The following is a 25,030-nucleotide window of genomic DNA, read 5'->3' on the forward strand; positions in this document are numbered from 1 at the left end:
AGTCAAAGTTGGTTTGACTCTTTGGTGTATTTTGTAGTTCCAGATTAATTTTTTGGGGGGGAAGAAATGCCATTGGAATTTGGAAACGTTGCATTGAACGTCTAGATCCCTTTAGATTTTCTGGACATTTTAACAATATTCTTCCATCTGAATGTTGGGTGTCTTTCCATTTATTTATTTTAAAAAATTTCTCTCATCAGTGTTTTATAGTTTTTGATGAACAAGTCTCTCATCTTTGTATTTCATATTATTTATAAGTATTTTATTTTTCTTGGTATTCATGTAAATGTTATTATTTTCTTGTTTTCCTTTTTAGATAGTTTCTTGCTTATGTGTAGAAATGAAGCTTTTCTTCAGTTGATTTTATATCATGCAGCTTTTACTGAATTTGCTAATTCTAAGATTTTTTTGTGGAGTCCTTAGAGTTTCTTGCATATATGAACATGTTATCTGCAAACAGATGATTTTACTTCTTCCTGTTAGATTTAGGTGCCTCTTATTTGTTTTTCTTTTCTAATAGTTTTCCTTAGGAATTTCAGTACTCTGAAATTAAAGTGGCAAACTGGGTATCCTTTTTTTGTCCTGCTCTTAGAGAAAAAACTTTCAGTTTTTCACTTTTGAATATGATGCTAGCTGTGGAATTTTTGTATATGAAGTTAATTGTAGTGTTGTGTTTAAGTAAGTTCCTAATATTCCTACTTTACTGAGAAATTTCATTATGAATGGATGTGAAATCATGCTTTTCTACATCTGTTGTGATAATACATGATTTCTATTTTTCATTCTGTTAATGACTGATTTGTGTATGTTGAAACATCCTTACATCCCAGGGATACATCTTACTTGGTCATGGTGTATGATCTTTTTAATATGTTGTCGAATTTGATTTTCTAGTAGTGTTTAGTTGAGGACTCTTATATGTGTGTTAATCAGGAATATTATAATTTGTTTTTAAATTTTGGTGTCGTTTGGTTTTGGTATCAGAGTGGTACTGGCCTCACAAAATGAGTTTGGAAGTGTTCACTCTTCCTTTTTTTGAATGAAGTTTAAGCAGTTTTGGTATTAATTCTTTAAGTATTTGGTAGAATTCATGTATTAGACATCTGGTCCTGGAGTTTTTTAGCTAGTAGGTTTTTGATAACTGGTTCAGTCTTGTTATTGATCTGTTTATCTTTTTTGTTTTTTTAAATTTTTAATTCAGTCTGTATTTTGTATGTTTATAGGAATTTGCCATATATTCTAACTTATTCAGTTTATTGGCATATAGTTTTTCATAATAGTCTTTTATCACCTTTTATCTTTCTGTGGTATCTGTTATAACATGTCCCCTTTCATTTCTGATTTTATTTATTCACGTATTCTCTCTTTTGTTTCGTTGTTAGTCTTGATCATTGTTTGTCTTTTTAGATTATCTTTTAAAAAGCAGCTCTTGGTTTCATCATTGTTCTGTTGGTTTTCTCTTTTCTAGCTTATTTCTGCCCTAGTATGTTTTTTTCTTTATTTATTTTTTCTAACTTTGAGTTTCGTTTGTCTTTCTTTTTCTGGTTTCTTCAGATATAAAGTTAGGTTGTTACATAGTATTCTATGTATCTTAAGTTCATTTGGAACATTCTGTGGAACCTTCTGTGTATCTGTTAAGTTCACTTGATCTGTGTATTGTTCAAGCCTGATGGTTCCTTAGTGATTTGCTCTCTGAATTTTCTGTTGGTTATTTAAATTAGAGTATTGAAGTCTCCTATTATTATTGTATTGATGTCTGTTCTTGCTTTCAGATCTGTCAGTGATTGCTTTATACATTTATTTAAATGCATTGGGTGTTTATATACACCCAGTGAGAAATTGGGTGTGTATAAACACCCAATGCATTTAAATCAGGATATCTTTTTCCATGTTTCACTTTCAGCCTCTCAGTGAAGTGTACTTAAATCTAATCTCTTGTAGACAGCATGTAGTTGGATCATCTTGTTTTATCCATTAAGCTATGGAATGTTTTTTACTAGAGAGTTTAATCAGTTTACATTTATGGTTATTATTGATAGGTAAGGGCCTACAGTTGTCATTTTGTTAATTATTTTCTGTATGTTTTGTAGTTCTTTTGTTCCTTTCTTCCAGTGTTGCTGTTTTTCTTTGTTATTTGATGCTTTTTTTTTGCATTGATACACTTTGATTCCTTTCTTTTTTAAAAAGATATTTTCTTTGTGGTTACCATTAAGTTTATATATAAATATTTTAGTTATAATAGTCTATTTTAAGCTGATAACTTCAATTGCATACAAAAGTCTATACTTTTACTTATCCCTGACCTGGTATGTTATTGATGTCACAATTTGCATCTTTTATATTGTGCATATAATTATAAATTTTTATAAAATGTTTTTTATACTTTTTTCTCTTTATTTATATACTTTTTCTCTAACTTTTGTACTGATTTAAAATGTGACTTCTGTGTCATCCTTATAGTATTACATTATTCTGTATTTGCTATGAGATTTGTACTTTTTTATGTTGCTTTTACGTGCTCTTTCTGTTTGCTTGTTGGGCTCTCTTAGCTCTTCTTATAAGGCAGTGCCCTCACCAGGGCAGAGCACTGAGATGCTCAGACTTACTCTTTCCTTCTTTGTTCATCATGGACACTCTTCCTGTCTCCTCCATTGTGCACGGTGGTTTAACGATATCTGCATGTCTGTTCTGTGCCTCTGCAGATGCACAGTCTTGCAGGTGTGCTTGCATATATGGCTTGGACTGCTAGTGCTATGAAATACTGTCAGCTTTGTTTGTCTAGGACATTCTTCACGTCTCCTTCATTTAAATGACAGTTTCACAGATATATACAGTTCCACAGATAGATACATGTATATACAGCTTCTCCATCTTTGGCTGCAATATAATCATTCTGATTTTAGTACTGACCATATGGTGATGTCCACATGTAGAGTCATCTCTTGTGTGGTTGGAAAAGTTTGTTTGCTATGACCAGTGTGTTTGATAAAACTGTTATCTGTTAGCCTTGCCCTGCTTCATTTTGGAATCCAAGGCCAAACTTACCTGTTACTTTTAGGTATCTCTTGACTTCTTACTTTTGCATTCCAATCCCTTATCATGAAAAGTGCATCTTTTTTTGGTCCTGTAAGTCTTCATAGAACTAGTCAACTTCAGCTTCTTCAGCATCAGTGGTTGGGGCATAGACTTGGATTGCTGTTATGTTGAATGGTTTGCCTTGGAAATGAATCAAGATCATTCTGTCATATTTGAGGTTGCACCGAAGTTACTGCATTTTGAATTCTTTTGTTGACAATGAGGGCTACCCCATTTCTTCTTAAAGATTTGTGCCTGTAGAAGTAGATACAGTGGTAATCTGAGTTAAATTCACCCAGAGGGATGGTATGGGGAGGGACGTGGGAGGGGGGATTCAAGATGGGGAACACATGTACATCCAGGGTGGATTCATGTCAATGTATGGCAAAACCAATACAGTATTGTAAAGTAATTAGCCTCCAATTAAAATACATTAAAAAAATAGAATGAACAGTAAAAAAAAATTCACCCATTCATGTCCATTTTAGTTCACTGATTCCTTAGATGTCAGTGTTCACCTTTGCCATCTCCTGTTTGACCATGTCCAGTTTACCTTGATTCATGGACCTAACATTCCAGGTTCCTGAGCAATATTATACAGCATTGGACTTTGCTTTCACCACTATGCACATCCACAGTTGAGCATCATTTCTGCTTTTGTGCAGCCACTTCATTATTTCTGGAGCTATTAGTAATTGTCCCCAACTCTTCTCAGGTAGCGCATAAAGGGGCTACTCCCAACCTGGGGGATTCACCTGTCATATCTTTTTGCCTTTTCGTACTGTTCATGGGGTTCTCACAGCAAGAACCCTGGAGTGGTTTGCCATTTCTCCTCCAGAGGAATACATTTTGTCAGAACTCTTCACTATGAGCTGTATTCTTGGGCAACTCTGCATGGTTTGGCTCATGACTTCATTGAGTTATGCAAGCTCCTTCGCCATGACAGATCATGAGCTCCTTATTGCAAAATTCAGGCTTAAATTAAAGAAAGGAGGGAAATCCACTAGGCCATTCAGGTATGACCTAAGTCATATCCCTTATGATTATACAGTGGAGGTGATGAATAGATTCAAGGGATTAGATCTGGTAGACAGAGTGCCTGAAGAACTTTGGACAGAAGTTTGTAATATTGTACAGGAGGCAATGATTAAAACCATCCCAAAGAAAAAGAAATGCAAAAAGGTAAAGTGGTTGTCTGAGGAGGCTTTACAAATAGCTGAGGAAAGAAGAGAAGCCCAAGGCAAGGTTAAGGGAAAGATGCGTCCGACTGAATGCATAGTTCCAGAGAATAGCAAAGAGAAATAAGAAGACCTTCTTACATGAACAATGCAGAGAAATAGAATGGGAAAGACTAACGATCTTTTCAGGAAAATGGACACAGTAAAGAACAGGAATGGTAAGTCCCTAACAGAAGCAAAATAGATTAAGCAGAGGTGGCAGTTGTTGGTGGAAATGTAATTGATACAACCACTACGGAAAATAGTATGGAGATTCCTTAAAAAGCTAGGAATAAAAACTACCATATGACCGAAGAATCCCAGTACTGGGCATATACTCTGAGAATACCAAAATTGAAAAAGACACATGTATCCCAATGTTCACTGCAGCACTATTTACAATAGCTAGAACGTGGACACATTCTAAATGTCCATCAACAGGTGAACGGATAAAGAAGCTGTGGTACGAATATATAAGCAACTATTACTCAGTCTTAAAAAGGAATGCATTTGAGTCAGTGCTGATGAAGTGGACGAACCTAGAGCCTATTATACAGAATGAAGTAAGTCAGAAAGAAAGACAAGTATCATGTATTCATGCATATGTATAGAATCTAGAAAGATGGTGCTGATGAACCCATTTGCAGGGCAGCAGTGGAGATGCAGATATGAGAACAAACCTGTGGACCCCGGGGACAGGGGTGAGGGAAGGAGAGGGTGGGACAAGCGGAGAGAGTAGCATGGAGACATATACACTGCCATATGTAACATAGACAGCCAGTGGAGATTTGCCTTGTGATTCAGGGAGCTGAAACTGGGCTTGGTGACAACCTGGAGAGGTGGGATGGGGTGGGATGTAGGAGGGAGGTCCAAAGGGAGTGGACATATGTATGCCTATGGCTGATTCATGTTATTCTCTGGTGGAAACCAATACAATATTGTAAAGCAGTTATCCTCCAGTTAAAAATAAATTTTTTACAAAGGGAAAAAAAAATCTAGTTGAAATTGAGATGTTTTTATATGTAAAATATACATAGAATTTCAGAGATTTACTGTAAAAATAAAGATGCAAATTATATCAATAATTTTCATTGATATCATGTTACGATGTATGTTGATAGACTGGATTAAATAAAATGTATTCCTAAAATAAACTGATTTCACCTGTTTTTTAAAAAAAGAGGTAGCAAGAATACACAGAACATTACAAAAATGGCCTTAATGACCCGGATAAGCATGATGGTATGGTCACTCACCTACAGCCAGACATCCTGGAGTATGAAATCAAGTAGGCGTTAGGAAGCATTACTACAGCAAAGCTAGTGAAGGTAATGGAATTCTGGCTGAACTATTTCAAATCCTAAAAGAGGATGCTGTGAAAGTGCTGCACTCAATATACAAGCAAATTTGTAAAACTCAACAGAGGCCACGGACTGGAAAAGGTCAATTTTCATTCCAATCCCAAAGAAGGACAATGCCAAAGAGTGTTCAGACTACCAACAGTTGCACTCATTTCACATGCTAGTAAGGTTATGCTCAAAATCCTTCAAGCCAGGCTTCAGCAGTACATGAAACAGCAACTTCCAGATGTACAAGCTAGGTTAAGGAAAGAGGAACAGGAGATAAAATTGCCAACATCTGTTGGATCATTGAGAAAGCAGGGGAGTTCCTGAATCTACTGTTTCATTGACTACATTAAAGCCTTTGACTGTGGATCACAGCAAACTGGAAAGTGCTTAAAGAGATGGGAATATGAGACCACCTTAACCTGTCTCCTGAGAAACCTGTATGAGGGTCAAGAAGCAACAGTTAGAACTGCACAGGAAACAGCAGACTGGTTCAAAATTAGGGAAGGAGTAAGACAAGGCTATATATTGTCACCCTGCTTATTTAACTTCTGTGCAGAGTACATCATGCAAAATGCTGAGTTGAATGAATCACAAGCTGGAATAAAGACTGCTTGGAGAAATTTCAACAGACTCACATATGCGGATGGTACCACTCTAATGGTAAAAAGTAAAGAGGGACTGAAGGACTTTTTGATGAAAGTGAAAGAGGAGAGTCAAAAAGCTGGCTTAAAACTCAGCATTCAAAAAAATAAAATCATGGTATCCAGTCCCATTCAGTTCAGTTCAGTTGCTCAGTCGTGTCCGACTCTTTACAACCCCATGAATCACAGCATGCCAGGCCTCCCTGTCCATCACCAACTCCCAGAGTTCACTCAAACTCATGTCCATCGAGTTGGTGATACCATCCAGCCATCTCATTCTCTGTTGTCCCCTTCTCCTCCTGCCCCCAGTTCCTGCCAGCATCAGAGTCTTTTCCAGTGAGTCAGCTCGTTGCATGAGGTGGCCAAAGTTGGCAAATAGATGGGGAAAAAATGGAAACAGATTTGATTTTCTTGGGCTCCAAAATCACTGCCAATGGTGACTGCAGCCTTGATATTAAAATACCCTTGCTCTGTGGAAGAAATGCTGTGACAAACCTAGACAGTGTATTAAAAAACAGAGACATCACTTTGCTAATGAAGTTCCATATAGTCAAAGCTATTTTTTTTCCCAGTAGTCATGTATGGACATTAGAGTTAGACCATAGAGAAGGCTGAGGGCCAAAGGATTGGTACTTTCAAATTGTGATACCAGAGAAGACTCCTGAGAGTCTCCTGGACTGAAAGTATGTCAAGCCAGTCAATCCTAAAGGAAATCAACCTTGAATATTCATTGAAAAGACTGATGCTGAAGCTCCATTACTTTGGCCACCTGATACAAGAGCCAACTCATTGGAAAAGACCCTCATACTGGAAAGAGAGAGGGCAGAAGGATAAAGGGGCCGCAGCAGATGAGATGTGTAGACAGCATCATGGACTCCATGAACATGATGTTGAGCAAACTCTGGCAGTTGGTGAAGCACATAGGGTTGCAAAGAAAGGGCGATGACTTAGAGGCTGAACAAGAACAGGACAGTCAGTATTTTTGGTTCATAGCTTTGTTTGTTTCCACAGTTCGAATGTGTCACCATATACTCTCCTAACCTAAAAGATTTGTGCCAAGAAATCCTCTGATAGTATTGTTTGAGGAGGAGGATGTCCCCTTTATTTGATGAATTTCTTTTCTCTAGCTTCTTTCATGTTAATGTTAATAACAGTGTTTCTTGGTGTAGTTTTCTTTAGGACAACATATTTGCTTTTATTGAAGGTTTATAAATCTGAATATCCATTCCCTCTGCAGATTTTTTTGGCATTATTTTTTGAAATAAGCTTACTGGTACTTCCTCTTCTTGAGGGAACTCCCTAGTGCATGTACTGACTTAGTGATGATGTCAAGTGAGTTTCATTGGATTTCTTTACTCTTCTTTTGTTTTCTGTGACAGGTAATTTCAAATGATCTGCCTTTAATTCACTGATTCTCTTTTTCTGTTTGAGTCTGCCTTTGAAACTCTCTCTGTTGAATTTTTAAGCTCAGTCACTGTATTCTTCTTGCTAGAATTTCTGTTTAATTCTTTTTTATGGTTTGTGTTTCTTTGTTCCACTTCTTGGGTTTTTTATGTATCTGTATGTGTATAGATTGTTTTTTTTTTTTTTTTTTTAAGGTTTGTCTCTCAGTGTAGCTTATTGAGTTTCTTTAAGATTGTTTTGAATTCTTTTTAGGCAATTCATAGATTTTATATCTTTGTAGCTGGCTATTTAACCTTTTTTTAGTTCTTCTATGATGTCATGTTTTCTTGATTCTTGCATTGGTGCCTGGACATTTAAAGGAAAGTTTCCTCTTCCAATCTTTGTATTCTGGCTTCCAGGGATAATGGCCTTTACCAGACTAGAGCTTCTAGGCGTCTCTCAAGGCTTTCTTCTCAGCTCTTGCTTTTTCCTTGGAGCTGTGGAGGATGTTTTGAATTGTTTCTTCTCTCAATCTCATTGAGTCATATTAGGTTCTGAGAGTCATATCAGGTGCTAAATGCAAACCAGTCCTTTTCTAGACAGCAGTGCCTGAAATGTCAAGACTTTTTGTGAATTTTCTGTCTCTCTCCTTGCTTCCTGAAGGGGATATCTTGGACTTTGCTCCTTCTCTGTTGCATGCTGAGTCATTCCACGTGCTCAAGAGTCACCTTTTTCTTTTCTCCAGGGTAACCTGTAGATTCTGAGCCAGGGAGTGCAAGCTCCGTCTCTCTTCTCTCCTGAAGGGACAGTCTCAGGGTTGTGTGCCTTTACCAAATTTTGTAGCATCAAACTAGTTGCTGGATTCCGTACTGGTTGCTTAGATCTGTGTACTGGCTGTGGGGGCATACATGCCAGGTGCCGTGGGTTTCCACCCCTTTTCTTCTCATCCAGAAGCAGTCCTTGGGAATGACACAAAGGCTGGGACCATCAGACTTTCACTTTTCATTTTATTTCCCCTGAGGGAGAAGTTGTGAGTTAGAGGGATCTCTCCGGGAGCTAAGTTTTGGTGACCCGGGGAAGTGGTGACATGGTCAAAGTAAAACTGTTTATCCTACAATTTTCAATAGGTCTGATCTTGGGCTTTGTTGTGGGGATGCTGGAGCCTTTCTGCTGTAATCACTAGTTCTTACAAAAGTATTTTCATCCCTGAATGATTGTCAAATCAGTGTTTTTGTGCAGTGGAAATGAGCCTCCTGTTCTGCTATGCAGCTGAACTATTAACTGTTAATAATCCCTGCCTCTCAGTTAGAATATTTAGACCAGTTACATTTAAATTATCAGCCATTTGGATTTAAATCCACCATTTCCCCATTTTTTTCCTTTTTGTCACATCTGTTGTAACCTTTTCTTTTTATTCTTTTTTCTTTTGATGATTTGCTTTATTAAGTAGTGCTACTATTTTATCGTCTTGTTCACTGCTTTGTGTTGTTGTTTTTGTTCAGTTGCTAAGTCATGTCCAGCTCTTTGTGACCCCTTGGACTGCAGCACTCCAGGCTTCCCTGTCCTTCACTGTCTCCCAAAGTTTGCTCAACTTCATGTCCATTGAGTCCATGATGCTATCTAACCATTTCATTCTCTGCCTACCTCTTCTCCTTTTGCCTTCAGTCTTCCCTAGCATCAGGATCTTTTCTAATGAGTTGACTCTTTGTATCAGGTGGCCAAAGTATTGGAGCTTCAGCTTCAGCATCAGTCCTTCCAATGAATATTCAGGGTCGATTTCCTTTAGAATCTCCTTGACATCCAAGGGACTCTCAAGAGTCTTCTCCAACACCACCGTTTGAAAGCATCATTCTTCAGTGCCCAGTCTTCTTTATGGTCCAGCTCTCACATCTTTACATGACTACTGGAAAAACCATAGCTTTGACTCTACAGACTTTGTCAGCAAAGTGATGTCTCTTGAATATGCTGTCTAGATCTGTCATAGCTTTCCTTCTAAGGAGCAAGGTTCTTTAATTTCATGGCTGCAGTCACTGTCCACAGTGATTTTGGAGCCCAAGAAAATAAAATCTGTTATTGCTTCTACTGTTTCCCCTTCTACTTGCCATGAAGTGTTGGTACGAGTTGCCATGGGCTTAGTTTTTTGAATGTTGAGGTTTAAGCTGGCTTTTCACTCTTCTTTTCACCATCATCAAGAGCCTCTTTAGTTCCTCTTCACTTTCTGCCATTGGGGTGGTGTCATCTGCATATCTGAGGTTTTTGATATTTTCTCTGGCAGTCTTGTTTCAAACTTGTGATTATCTAGCCTGACATTTCACATGATGTACTCTGCATAAAAGCTGAATACGCAGGGTGACAATAGATAGCCTTGTCTTACTCCTTTCCCAATTTTGAACCAGTCCATTTTTCCATGTGCAGTTCTAACTGTTGTTTCTTGACCTTCATACAGGTTTCTCAGGAGACAGTTAAGGTGGTCTGGTATTCCCGTCTCTTTAAGATTTTCCACAGTTTCTTGTGATCTACACAGTTGAAAGATTTAGTGTAGTCAATGAAGCAGAAGTAGATGTTTTTCTGGAATTCTCTTGCTTTTTCTATGATCCAACAAATTTTGACAATGTGATCTCTTGTTCCTCTGCCTTTTTTAAACTCAATTTATATGTCTGGGCTTCCCTTTAGCTCGTATGGTAAAGAATCTGCCTGCAGTGCAGGAGACCTGGACTCAATCCCTAGGTCGGGAATACCCCCTGGAGAAGGGATGGCAACCCACTCCAGTATTCCTGCCTTTAGAGTCCCATGGACAGAGGAGCCTGGTATCACGTGGTCCATGGGGTCACAAAGATTTGGACATGACAGAGAAGGCAATGGCACCCCACTCCACTACTCTTGCCTGGAAAATCCCATGGACGGAGGAGCCTGCTGGGCTGCAGTCCATGGGGTCGCTAAGAGTTGGACACGACTGAACAACTTCACTTTCATTTTTCACTTTCACACATTGGAGAAGGAAATGGCAACCCACTCCAGTGTTCTTGCCTGGAGAACCCCAGGGACGGGGGAGCCTGGTGGGCTGCCGTCTATGGGTTCACACAGAGTCGGACACAACTGAAGTGACTTAGCAGCAGCAGTAGCAGAGGGGCTAACACTACTGCTGCTATACATCTGGAAGTTCTTGGTTCATGTACTGCCAAGGCTTGCTTGAAGGATTTTGAGCATAACCTTACTAGCAAATGACATAAGTTGTATATAGCAGTTGTACACTAGTTTGAACATTCTTTGGCTTTGTCCTTTTTTGCTTTATTGTTTTTAAACTATAGTACTGCTTTACTTCTTTACTCTTGAGAGTCCCTTGGACTGCAAGGAGATCCAACCAATCCATTCTAAAGGAGATCAATCCTGGGTGTTCATTGGAAGGACTGATGCTAAAGCTGAAACTCCAATACTTTGGCCACCTCATGCGAAGAGTTGACTCACTGAAAAAGAGTCTGATGCTGGGAGGGATAGAGGGCAGGAGGAGAAGGGGACAACAGAGAATGAGATGGCTGGATGGCATCACCGACTTGATGGACATGAGTTTGAGTAAACTCTGGGAGTTGGTGATGGACAGGGAGGCCTGGCGTGCTGTGGTTCATGGGGTCGCAAAGAGTCGGACACGACTGAGCGACTGAACTGAACTGAACTGCTTTATGTAGATGGGTTTTTATTATTCCATTACATATCATTTAACCTGGTTTTTTACTCTTCAAGGTTTGCTCCTCGCATTTATTTTTTGTTTTTTTTTAAACATATATTTTTTCATTCTTTTTTTGTGGATTTGCTTCAGATTGTAACATTCTTAATAGCAGAACCAAAAGTTACTTAGTGTATATGCTGCTTCTAAGTCTCTTCAGTTGTGTCCAACTCTGTGCGACCCCATAGACGGCAGCCCACCAGACTCCCCCGTCCCTGGGATTCTGCCTTCATCTCTCAAGTTTTTGTTCCATAATGTTTTAGTTCTTTTTAAAAATTTTTTCACTTACTATTAAGATTATTTCAAAATGTCAGTGTCTGTCTAGATTCACCCCCAGTTTTATCCATTTCTTTGCTTACCATTTACTCTTGTGTCTCTCTTTCCTTATCATGTCGTTTTTCCTTCCTCCTGTATTTATTGTTCCACTGAAATCTGAAGACTCACTGCTTTCTCAGTTCTGGAAAATTTTTCTGCCTGCACAGCTTTCAAGATTACCTTTTACCCCATTTGCTTCTCTGCAACTCCTATTTAGTATGTTTTAGATTATCTCGTTGATTTCTCCATCTCTTTTACATTTTTATATGTTTTATATGTTCCTTATTCCGTGTGATTTCTTCAGGTATTTATTGTGTTTAATTATTCTTGCTGCATCTTGGCCTAATCCGATGTTCAGTCTGTCCACAGTTTTTAATTTCAGTCTATTTTTTCTCCCTTTATTAACTGTAATGTAAGGTTGTTTTTCAGATATACTTTCTCTTTTATTATGGTATAAATTTCCTTTACTGTGTTTTTCTTACCACTTCTATATCTTTATGTGTTTTAAGGATCCTTGGTATCATTTTTTTGCTATTTTAGGTAACTGAAGTTCCATTGTATGAATTTCTTGATGGTCTCATGTGGCAGTTTGTTTCCTCTTCTGTAGTTTCTAATTTCATACTCTATTTCATAATTCTGGCTGATAAGTAGTATTTGTCAGTTGTTTGTCAGTAGATACAGCCCCTTTGACTTAAGTTGTGTGTGTTTTTCTGTAAAGTTACTATATTTGCTTTTGACTGTTCTCAGGCAAAGCCAACTTTTATGTTAATTTCTGACTTGGTGATTTTGTATCCCACAGAAAATACAAAAAAATCCCACACCCACTTTGAAAGCAAATCATTGAGTAGTTAGTAGTAGCTAAACCATTAGTTTAGCTACTACTGCAAACCATGCAGTTCAGGTCAGTTCACTTGCTCAGTGGTGTCTGACTCTTAGGGACCCCATGAATCGCAGCATGCCCGGCCTCCCTGTCCATCACCAACTCCTGGAGTCCACGGTGATGCCATCCAACCATCTCATCCTCTGTCGTCCCCTTCTCCTGCCCTCAATCTTTCCCAGCATCAGGGTCTTTTCAAATGAGTCACCTCTTGGCATCAGGTGGCCAAAGTATTGGAGTTTCAGCTTCAACATCAGTCCTTCCAATGAACACCCAGGATTGATCTCCTTTAGGATGCACTGATTGGATCTCCTTGCAGTCCACGGGACTCTCAAGAGTCTTCTCCAACACCACAGTTCAAAAGCATCAATTCTTCAGTGCTCAGCTTTCTTCACAGTCCAACTCTCACATCCATACATGACCAGTGGAAAAACCATAGCCTTGACTAGACAGACCTTTGTTGACAAAGTAATGTCTCTGCTTTTTAATATGCTGTCCACATTGTTCATAACTTTCCTTCCAAGGAGTAAGAGTCTTTGAATTTCATGGCTGCAGTCACCATCTGCAGTGATTTTGGAGCCCAGAAATATAAGTCTGACACTGTTTCCACTGTTTCCCCATCTATTTGCCATGAATGATGGGACCAGATGCCATGATCTTATTTTTCTAAATGTTGAGCTTTAAGCCAACTTTTTAACTCTCCTCTTTCTCTTTCATCAAGAAGCTCTTTAGTTATTCTTTGCTCTTTGCCATAAGGGTGGTGTCATCTGCATATCTGAGGTTATTGATATTTCTCCCTGCAATCTTGATTCCAGCTGGTGCTTCTCCCAGCCCAGCGTTCCTCATGATGTACTCTGCATATAAGTTAAATAAGCAGGGTGACAATATACAGCCTTTTCCTATTTGGAACCAGTCTGTTGTTCCATGTTGTTCTAACTGTTGCTTCCTGACATGCATACAGGTTTTTCAAGAGGTATGTCAGGTGATCTCTTTCAGAATTTTCCAGTTTATTGTGATCCACACCATTAGTAGTAGCTAATATTTGGTTTGTAATTTTCATTTTTAGCATCTTTTTCTCCCTGTCTTCCTTTTTGCTTTATCTCTCTTATTGTTGAAACATAGCTACACAAGATCTTTGCTCTGTTATATTCAGTTAGGTGATTTTTAGCAGGAGGATTTTCCAGAATATCTGATGCATCGTATGGTTGGAAATGGGAAATCTTTTTCTGTATTTTTAAGTGTCATTTCTGTCCTCTACTTCCATTTTGTCTGCTTTTATCATTTAGAAATATACTACTATAAAAACCTTAATATGACAGCTAAATCTCTAATAAGCTTAAAACCTGAATTATAAATTATCTTTCATCTTTCTTCTAAAGAATCTGGTGTTCCAGTGCAGGTTTCATTTCCTGTGGAACACCTATCACTTCAGTGACCAACTCTGAGTGAAGAGTTGATCCTTTTGCCTGTTGCTTCAGGACTCATGAAGACTCTACATTGTAAAATTAAATTTTTCTTTATTCTCAAATTTTAGGATTGATTATGCTTCTTAGGAGTGGGTTCCACCTTCCAAGGTATTCAAACTGTTGTATAATGTTTCACTTTCCTTCCTGATCTGAGTGTGTATACATCATTTGTGTTGGTGTTCCTACCATGAGATGGATGACTTTGTGTTTTCATTTAATCTTCTTCAACAGTGAGGAAGGACATTCTCCTGTAAGATATGGACATTGGGACATTCTCCTGTAAGATCTGGACACCATACCTCTCATTTGTTCACTGAGCACCAAAATCACCAGTATTTTCTGTACAAATTCACAGTTCTTTCCATTTCATTTATGACACCTTAAGCCTCTATCTCGTTTTCTTTTGTTTTTTGTTTTAGTTTTGCTTCTTAATTCCAGTCCTATTTGATGACTCTAGTCATTTTCCAAAGAGTTTCCCAAATATAGGTGTTAACCAAAGCTTTCCAACAGATTCTATCTTAGAAGTGAAGTGTATTGTTTGTAAAAGCTGGTACATAACGAATTCTCCCATCATGGTTATTGGAGCTCCAGTCTAAATCTGATCCTGTATAATGCATAGCATTTTTTGCCTATCCTAGGAGTTCCATAATTTTAAGTAGTTGTTGCTCTCTGGGCTTGCTGGACTAATGTAGTGCAAATATTAAAAGCCTTCCTAGTCACCTTTTTTAGTACCTAACTTGGCATGATCGTAGGAACAGATTACGGTACTCAAAGGAAGCTGTTCAATTTCCCCACGCAGAAGTTTATATATTTTACTATATATATATATATATATATATAATGATTTCTTGTTCTAGTCTTGTAATCAGTAACTAATAACTATAGAAAATATTCCTTCCATATCTGTTTAATCATTCTGTAAAGTTTGAAGGTAGTGGGTGAAGGGAATAGTAGCTTAGGCTAGGCCTTATGATGTTTGTTCTGTAGTATTTTTTTGTTGTTGTTGTTCTGTAGTATTAATGCTTCATATCTTAAATTAGGTGATTAAACTATGAAGAATATCTGTAATCATGACATGTAATCTTATGTCATCCAAATTGGTCCAAAAATTTTTGCTTTAAAATCTTTCATTCTTACCCAACTCAGAGAATTCCCCAATTTCACCCTTTGTTTGGTACAATTGACCCTTGTCAACCATCAACATACTTATTATTTAAAAAGTTGAGTCAATGATTTAAGTAATTTACTTTCTTTCCATTTCTACCAAATGAGATATTTATCCTCATTCTTCTTTTTAGAAGGAAAATAGGAAACAGAAATCTGATTTGCATGATTGTTTTTGTTCATCAGGTCCAGTTTTCCAGATCTAGTTTCATTGTTGTTGTTGTTTTCTGCATAGAATGTTAGGAAGCTAAGTGATAATGAGTATGTTTCCTTAAAATTTTATTTGTAGTCTTGTGCTTCCCTGGTAGCTCAGATGGTAAAGAGTCTGCTTGTAATGCAAGAGACCCGGGTTTGATCCCTGGGTCTGGGAGATCCCCTGGAGAAGGAAATGGCAACCCACTCCAGTATTCTTGCCTGGAAAATCCCCTGGATGTAGCAGCCTGGCAGGCTGCAGTCCATGGGCTCGCAAAGAGTTGGACACGACTAACACTTTCACTTTCATCTGGTAGCTCAGCTGGTAAAGAATCCATCTGCAATGCAGGAAACCGCAGTTCGACTCCTGGGTCAGAAAAATCCACTGGAGAAGGGATAGACTACCCACTCCAGTTTTCTTGGGCTTCCCCAGTGGCTCAGCTGGTAATGAATCCACCTTCAATGAGGGAGACTTGGGTTCGATCCCTGGGTTGGGAAGGGAATGGCATCCCCTGGAGAAGGGAACAGCTTCCCCTGGAGAAGGGAACGGCTACCAGCTCCACTGTTATGGCCTGGAGAATTCCATGGGGTTGCAAAGAGTTGGATACAACTGAGCGACTTTCACTATTTATAGTTAATTACATACCAGACTTATAGCTAATTAATTTATAAGCACTTCCTTAACTAAAAATAAATAGCAACTTTGACAGAATTTATTAGAAATACAAGAAAACCATGTAGACCGCAAAAATGTAGTAATTCAGTTATAGACTGATTGAATGTAGTATGCTGAAAAACATTTTTACAATCACTTGTAGAAATTTTCATGGCAGGGATATAATTTGTATTATTTCTGAGGAAGTCAGTAGATTGAGATACACCATTAGTGGTTACAGATCCACATGAGTTCCTTCATCCCTGCTGCTTACTGTGTTAGAGGTGCATGTTAGCATAGAAGAACTGAGCTGAACTAACTGACTTACAGAGGGTGTTAACTCATGACCATACCTCATGCTCTACCAGGTAAAGCTTACTAGTCACTGAAAAGTATAAGCCTCTCCTTACTTTTAGGAGTCAAGACAGAATAATTATTATAAGTAAAAGGTAATTAAATATAGGTCAGAATTATGCCTTAATTATTTTGTAAATTTGATTTTTGAAACAGAGCTAGAAGTTTTAATATGAGCTGTATTCCCTCTTGTTTTTAAACCTAATTTTTCTTTATGGAAAGAGTGGAGCAGATGCCTCAGCATATGCTTCTTAAAGATTGTTAAAGTACATTTTTTTAAGAACATGTAATTGTTAGAGTACATTTCTGAAAGTACATTTCATTTCAAAGAACTGTCTTATTTTTGCATTTATGCCATAAAGAATCTACAGTGCAGGAGACCTGAGTTTGATCCCTGGATCAGGAAGATTTCCTGGAAAAGGGAATGCTACCCACTTCAGTATTCTTCCCTGGAGAATTCCTTGGACAGAAGAGCCTTGCAGGCTACAGTCTATGGGGACGCACAGAGTCAGACACAACTTAGTGACTGTACACTTTCACATATTATTCAAAACCGAAGAGACCAAAAAGTTTGGTTATATATTGAAATATTTTCTCTGTGTTGTACTTGAAAATATTTGAGGTTTATAGTTGAAATTTTTTCAGTTTTATAGGTGCTATTTATATCCTTTGAATTCAGAAAAAATAAGGACCTTGAGAATTTTTCCTGTTTCTAAAAACATACAAATCCTTATTTGTTCTAAAATTTACATTTATGCAATAATGATTTTTCATACTGTATTTCTGTCTCAGGCTAAAAATCTCATAGAGCGGTTTTTTAATCAACAAGTGGAAGTTTTGGGCAGACGTGAAGAGCCATTGCCTGAGATATACTATATTGAAGGTACCCTCCGAATGGTTTGGATTAATCGCTGCTTCCCAGGGTATGGAATGAATATCCTGAAACACCCACGATGTCCTGAGTGCTGTGGTATGTAGTGAAATCTGATTTTATGATTTTATTCACTTAACCTTCATCATGCCTAAGTGAATGTCTCTCACTTATATATACTATCATTTAGATTTGAAGTAGTGTGCTTGAAAAGACAGCCTGAAGATTTAAAAGAAAACACCTGGTTTAATTCTGGCCTTGTTTTAATCTTAGAGTCAAGAGGGTTTGGGGCATCAGGCAGTTGTCTGGGGGGAAAACAAATGCTGGTTATGAGACACCTAGAGTTACTTATCTTAATGGCCAAACTATATTTATTTTAGAACCAATTTTTGAGGAGTTTACATTCATATAGCCTAGGTTAGGTATCTTTTTACTTTTTTAAAAAATAAGTGTGTGAGTTGCTTTACTACCAGTCCTCCTTCTGGCCTTTGATCCTCCTACTGAAGGGTCTGAGCTGCTGTCTGGATTTCCTCCATCATGTGCTCTTATTGAAGCATCTGTAGAGGCTGTTAGCATGGGTACATAGATGCAAAGTCTTTGAATTTCTAGTTTCAGTTGTTGATAGAGCCAGTTAATCCTCAGAGACTCTCTAATAAAAATACCACTAAATTAGTACCATTTTCCAAGTCTCTGTTTCTTCCCCTTCTCTTCTGTTATCTTATGTTAGATTAAAAACCTGTTCATTTGATAGAGCTCTAAATATTATTTTTAGTTTGCTTTACTTGGTTAGATTTTATTCTGTTTTTTTCATAATTTTGTTTTTATTTAGGGATATGAATTTTGACAAAATGTACTGAAAATTTGTCTTAGGAAATACAAATTTAACAAATAACACACTTACAAGTACCAACCTAGTGACTGTTTTGCGAATCTGTGCTTACATACTTCACTGGAGCACAGAAAATGATGAAGAAAAGTCTAGGAATGCCAAACAGTGAAAACAAAATCTGGTAGTTTAGCTATCTATTAAATGCATTTATATTATCCATCAATAAAGTCTTTTAAGACAAGCTTAAACATTTAAATAGTTGTATATCATTAATTCCAAGAATTTGAAATGTTAATTGTAGCTCTTTCATGTGAAATAATAGGTTTAATCATGATTGTTTTTGTGATAATAATAATTTCATCATTAATTTTTTTTGCATTTATAAAAGTTCAGATAGCATAATTTTCAGGTATTCTCATTTTACCATGTAATTATAACATTCAAGTTATTATGTGTTTGATTAGGTTCATTAGGTACCTCTCTTATTCTTGACAACAGTCACCATGGGAAGTACAAATAAAATATGTATAAATCTCTAAAATATTTTCTGGCTCTGAAATGCTCTCCCACATGCATGTCTTCGCCCACAGAGCTTAGTGATACAGGAGATATATCCAGGAAACAATTAGTGAACAAGAGACCACAACACCACAGGGAAAAGAACAGAAAGGAGATTATATCAGTTCAGTTCAGTTCAGTCGCTCAGTCGTGTCCGACTCTCCACGACCCCATGAATCACAGCACGCCAGGCCTCCCTGTCCATCACCAACTCCCGGAGTTCACTCAAACTCATGTCCACAGAGTCAGTGCTGCCATCCAGCCATCTCATTCTCTGTCGTCCCCTTCTCCTCCCGCCCCCAACCTTTCCCAGCATCAGAGTCTTTTCCAGTGAGTCAACTCGTAGCATGAGGTGGCCAAAGTATTGGAGTTTCAGCCTCAGCATCAGTCCTTCCAATGAACACCCAGGATCGATCTCCCTTAGAATGGACTGGTTGGATCTCCTTGCGGTACAAGGGACTCTCAAGAGTCTTCTCCAACCCCACAGTTCAAAAGCATCAATTCTTCGGCGATCAGCTTTCTTCACAGTCCAGCTCTCACATCCATACATGACCATGGGAAAAACCATTGCCTTGACTAGACGGACCTTGGTTGGCAAAGTAATGTCTCTGCTTTTTAGTATATTATCAAGGTTGGTCATAACTTTCCTTCCAAGGAGATTATATAAACCTAACCAAATCAGAGATAGGATGGATCCTAAAGGATTAATGTAATTGGCAAAAAGGCTTTCTGAGTGATTTGACACTTGAGGTAGGACTCTGAAGATACAGGCTTAGCAAGTACCACCCACGCAAGGGCATGAATGAGCTTCAGATTTCTGGGGGGATTTCACTTGACTGGGGCTAGAGGATTAGTATCTGAAGGGCATGGCAGACTTTGAGAGCAAAGTGGGAGAATTCAAATTTAAAGTGGCAATATGAGCCATATCTTTGAATAGAGGAGAGAAATAGCATTTATTTCTTGAATTTTATGGAATCATTATGGAATCATTATCAGTATACTTATCCACTAATGATTTGTTATATTTCAATTTGTGTCATTCAATGATAAATGTTTTAATTTAGATTACTTTTGTGATATTATCATCTCTGTTAGACTACTTAAGCAAGATGGAGCTACCTTTTTTGCACAGAACTCATTAAGTACAATATGACCTTCATCCTCGTCATATACAGTTATTTTTGTCTATATCATATAAGGCTATCATTCTGAAAATTTTAGAGCACATGCTACTCAGAAACACACTTACTTTGTTCTGCAAATTGAAAGACTCTGTAAAATATAATGGGCTTCCCTGGTGGCTCAGTGGTGAAGAATCCACCTGCAATGCACAAGACGTGGGTTTGATCCTTGAAATCCCATGGACAGAAGAGCCTGGCGAGCTACAGTCCATGGGGTCGCAAAAAAGTAAGACCCAACTTAATGACTAAACAACAACATAAAATACAACAATACTTACAAGACAAAATTAGCATATTAAATGAACTTAAAATCCATTCAAGTGTGAAATGAAATACTAGATAGAAGCACATAAAATGTATGAGGTACTGTGTAAATGAAGACAGTACACTCTATGTTCAGCACAGATTGAGATAAGCAGATCTATTATGTGAGTTTATTTACTTTCTCAATAGTCGGTTAAGTAAACAGTGATGTTTTTTTTTTGGATATCTTACTTGACTCATTTAATTTTCACATCTAGACCACAGATAAAGATTGTTTGCTTATAAGCCTGGAAACTTAACATTTCTACCTCTACTATTTTATCATTTCTAGTTAATTTATTATTTTAAATTGATTTTTAACTAAACTTCAACTTCACATTTAGCATTGCTTATTATATGCATCATTTTGTCTATAATTTTGACATGAATAATGAAGAAGTTCTAATTTGTGAATTATAGCTATCTTGTAATTTCATAAATTATGTCATAAAAATACTACAACCAAAGTCCAGCTGGAATATTATACTGTTTCTGATAGAAATTTTTTATAATCCAGATTCTAAAATATGTTTTACTGGTAATTTCTGTGGTTTCTATTATTTCTATAAGACTCTGTATATCTTGTTTTTCTCTTTATTTTATTCCTATTTAACCTCATCAAATAGCATTTTTGGATATAATATCCCACTCCTCCTTTTTCTTCTTCTTTAAACTATGGCAGTGTCTTAAAGTTACCTGAAGATCTTCTCAAAAATATATGCAAGGTATGGGAGCCAGTCAGCTACATTTATAAGCATCCTAGGTGAATTGATGTACACGAAAGTTTGAGCCTACTGAATATTGGTATTAATAAAGCAATATCTAAATAATCGCCTTTCCTCCTGTTGAAACAGTAGACTGGTTTTCATTGATTATAATGGGTGAATATATAGCTTTCTGATATTTTATGCAGCATTGTTGTTTTCTGTTACTTTCTTTATAAATAAAGTTTTTTGTTGCACATCCAAAGCTTTAGGGAGTCCCAGGAAACTTTAGCAAGATTATCATGATGATATAATGTCTGTTTCAGTAGTTAGAAATAATTAGCTTACAGGTTAAACCTTGGATAATTTTATTAATAAAGTATACTTTCACACTTCAATTTTGCAGTGAAAGTGAATTATTTAGGAGATCTAGTTGTTTTTACTAAGGTATTTTAGATTCTAAAAATTTATTCTGCTCACACATGTAATTGTGAACTCTAACTTTAATTTTATATCCAAGCACCAAGAAAAATAACAAAAAAAGCTGATGTCAGCAAAGCAAACTTTAAGGCAAGAAGTCTTATTAGTTACACAAGGAGGCTTTACATAGTGATGAAAGGATGGGTCTAATAAGAAGAGGTGATGATACAGTATTTCTGAATTTGTGAGGACTTAACATAGGTCTGAAATACATGAAAATTGTCAGGTAATACTGTCATATAAAGCAATAAAGAAAAAATTAAGAGTGAACTCAGCTAAAAATCACAGATGTATTACAAACATAAATAGATCAAGAACTGTAAACATTTTAGAGTATAACAAGGAAATATCATCACATCTTCATCATCAGAAAAAGATTTAAAAAACCCACAAAAACCACTGATTTTTATTAAAAAAGGTTGTTAATTTTGTCTACATAAAATTTTTTTTAATTTAATTTTTTTTTATTGGAGGCTAATTACTTTACAATATTATATTGGTTGGTTTTGCCATACATTGACATGAATCTGCCCCGGGTGTACGTGTGTTCCCCTTCTTGAATCCCCCTCCCACCTCCCTCCTCCCCCTTATCCTCCCTCTGGGTCATCCCCGTGCACCAGCCCCGAGGATCCTGTATCATGCGTCGAACCTGGACTGGTGATTCGTTTCACATATGATAAACTTTGGCCACCTCATGCGATGAGTTGACTCACTGGAAAAGACTCTGATGCTGGGAAAGGTTGGGGGCGGGAGGAGAAGGGGACGACAGAGAATGAGATGGCTGGATGGCATCACCGACTCTGTGGACATGAGTTTGAGTGTACTCCGGGAGTTGGTGATGGACAGGGAGGCCTGGCGTGCTGTGGTTCATGGGGTCGCGGAGAGTCGGACACGACTGAGCGACTGAACTGAACTGAACTGAACTGAGTATACATGTTTCAATGCCATTCTCCCAAATCATCCCACCCTCACCCTCTCCCACAGAGTCCCAAAGACTGTTCTATACATCTGTGTCTCTTTTGCTGTCTCGTATACAGGGTTAAGGTTACCATCTTTCTAAATTCCATATATATGCGTTAGTATATTGTATCGGTGTTTTTCTTTCTGACTTCACTCTGTATAATAGGCTCCAGTTTCATCCACCTCATTAGAACTGATTCAAATGTATTCTTTTTAATGGCTGAGTAATACTCCATTGTGGCTCAGAGGTTAAAGTGTCTGCCTGCAATGCGGGAGACCTGGGTTTGATCCCTGGGTTGGGAAGATCCTCTGGAGAAGAAAATGGCAACCCACTCCAGTATTCTTGCCTGGAGAATCCCACGGACGGAGGAGCCTGATAGGCTACAGTCCACGGGGTCGCAAAGAATCGGACACGACTGAGCGACTTCACTTTCACTTTCAATACTCCATTGTGTATATGTACCAAAGCTTTCTTATCCATTCGTCTGCAGATGGACATCTAGGTTGCTTCCATGTCCTGGCTATTATAAACAGTGCTGCAATGAACATTGGAGTACATGTGTCTCTTTCACTTCTGGTTTCCTCGGTGTGTATGCCCAGGAGTGGGATTGCTGGATTGTATGGCAGTTCTATTTCCAGTTTTTAAAGGAATGTCCACACTGTTCTCTATAGTGGCTGTACTAGTTTGCATTCATTTATCAAAAGATATTCCAAAGAGAAGATAATCCAAAGAATGGGAAATATATTTGTAACGGATATAACCAACAAAAGACTAGGTCATATAAAAAACCCTTAGAAAACATTTTTGAAAAAGACAAGACAATTTTGAAAAAATGGACAGAGGTTTGAGCAGGTAATTCACAAGAGAGTAATTCCAGATGGTCAATGGATCCGTGAAAATATGCTCAACCTTTTTGTAATCAGGAAAATGTAAGTTAAAAACTAAAGGAGATCCTACTACACAATCATCAGATGGGCAAAAAGTAAACAGTCTTTATACACTATATATTCAAAAAGCTGTGGAGTCTTGGAGTACACTGCCTGAACGGATGTAAATCGTGTCCCTGGGGAAGCAGTTTGGCATTATTGTAAACGTGAAAATGCACATACTCTATGATCTAACATTTGACTCTCAGGAAAATTTCCTCACAGCATATTTTTTCATAGTCCCAAACCAGAGACAACCCAAATAAAAGAGTGATATATTCATATAATGGGAGTGTTATAGCGGAATGGCTGTGATGGGTGAATGGGAATACAACTGTGTGGATAAGGTTTATAAACATAACTGATGGAAAAGAAGCTAATTAACCACAATGGAATCTTACAATTTGACATAGCTGAACTCTGTTTTATAGAGATTTATTTATGAATGCTGAAAGCTAAAACTGCAGTGCAGTCAGCGGAAATTATTACCATGACACAGAAGACTGGTGCTGATTTGCAAGGAGGACGGGGGATGAATGGAGTGGGACACAGGATCAGTGTTGAGAGGTGGCAGGCTCCTATTGTATATTACTTAATTGTTTCTAAACAGGTCTTCTGTGCAAACATTCATTATATTGTCCATTTATATCTTATTTTGTGTGTGTGTTAGAGTTCATAATAAAAAGGTAAAAATTTTTAATCTTCCCTTAAAGCTTGAGCACCATTGTTAAAACACTAAAGCCATGCTAAAGAAAAACATTCACAAGGGTTTCCTTTTTCTGATAATTCAAATTTATCATTTGTGTATGATATCACCTGATCTTTGTCTTCATAAAGTTATAATTTACCAGAGCTATATCAATAAATGGTTCAGCAGAAATAATGAAATTATTGTGACTTTTTTTCTGTTAACCAGTAAGTTATAACTACAATTCTATGTTACTCTACTCTCTGCATATTACTTTTATTTATTAAAAATAGCTAACTAATCCTAGGAATTACATTTAAACATTTTGTTTATGTTGGAAATTAGATTATTTCCTTTTTTATTGTTGTATTAAATGTTTACACTTTTACTTAACCAGCTTATATTGTTTTAGTTACTTCTTTGTATAAATTTATAGAAAAATGAATATTAATCTTAAATAACAGACATTTTGATATTTTACATTTTTTGATGTGTTTTATAATAGTTTAGCATGTTCACCCTATCTTAATCTCTTATAATATGTGTGTAACAGTGCATTACAATGTTATAATGTATTGCAATGTTATAATGTATATGTAACTACAGACAGTTTGGTATATATTTTAATAGATTCTGAGTGTGACTTTTCAGAAACTAAAAAGCAAAACTTTATAGCCCTTTGAAGTAAGGACCATGTCTCTCACCCTGCTGCATCTGCTTAGACTGATAGCTTTATTTGGGAGATTTCACAGGTCTGCCACTCAGGACTTGTTAACTGGACAGCAATCCTTTGCACTTTCCAACTTTTCCTTCTCTTCGCTCTCCCTCACCACTCTTCTACAGTTAATTTCTTGTTTAGAGGTTTCACCCAAATTTATCTGCTTGATTTCATTCCCACTGTAACTTGGATTTCGTTGGTTTTTGCCTGAAATGATTATAGTCTTTTCCTAACTGGTGCCCTTTACTTTTTCTCCTTTTCAGTCCATATACCACATTGCTTCTGATTATACTTGCAAATTCCAAATGTAACCATCTCATTACTTTAAAACCTTCAATAGTATCATCCTATACCCACTGCTACATATTTGTGTCTATATAGGTAGATACGTTTCTGAATACT

The 25,030-nt window shown here is 37.2% G+C and overlaps 1 protein-coding gene across 1 annotated transcript in view; it reads left to right on the plus strand.

The window, feature by feature from the left end:
* The window catches only part of ZPBP (zona pellucida binding protein), a 140,521-nt gene that overhangs the window by 72,717 nt on the left and 42,774 nt on the right, over nt 1–25,030 (plus strand). The window contains exon 7 of the mRNA XM_055420215.2: nt 17,202–17,379. Coding sequence (XP_055276190.1) covers nt 17,202–17,379 — 178 coding nt within the window. The remainder of the gene's footprint in view (nt 1–17,201; nt 17,380–25,030) is intronic.

The sequence above is a fragment of the Moschus berezovskii genome, chromosome 3 (assembly GCF_049115385.1).
Source record: "Moschus berezovskii isolate FMDL1 chromosome 3, NW_MosBer_1.0, whole genome shotgun sequence".
In the NCBI taxonomy this organism is placed as follows: Eukaryota; Metazoa; Chordata; class Mammalia; order Artiodactyla; family Moschidae; genus Moschus; species Moschus berezovskii.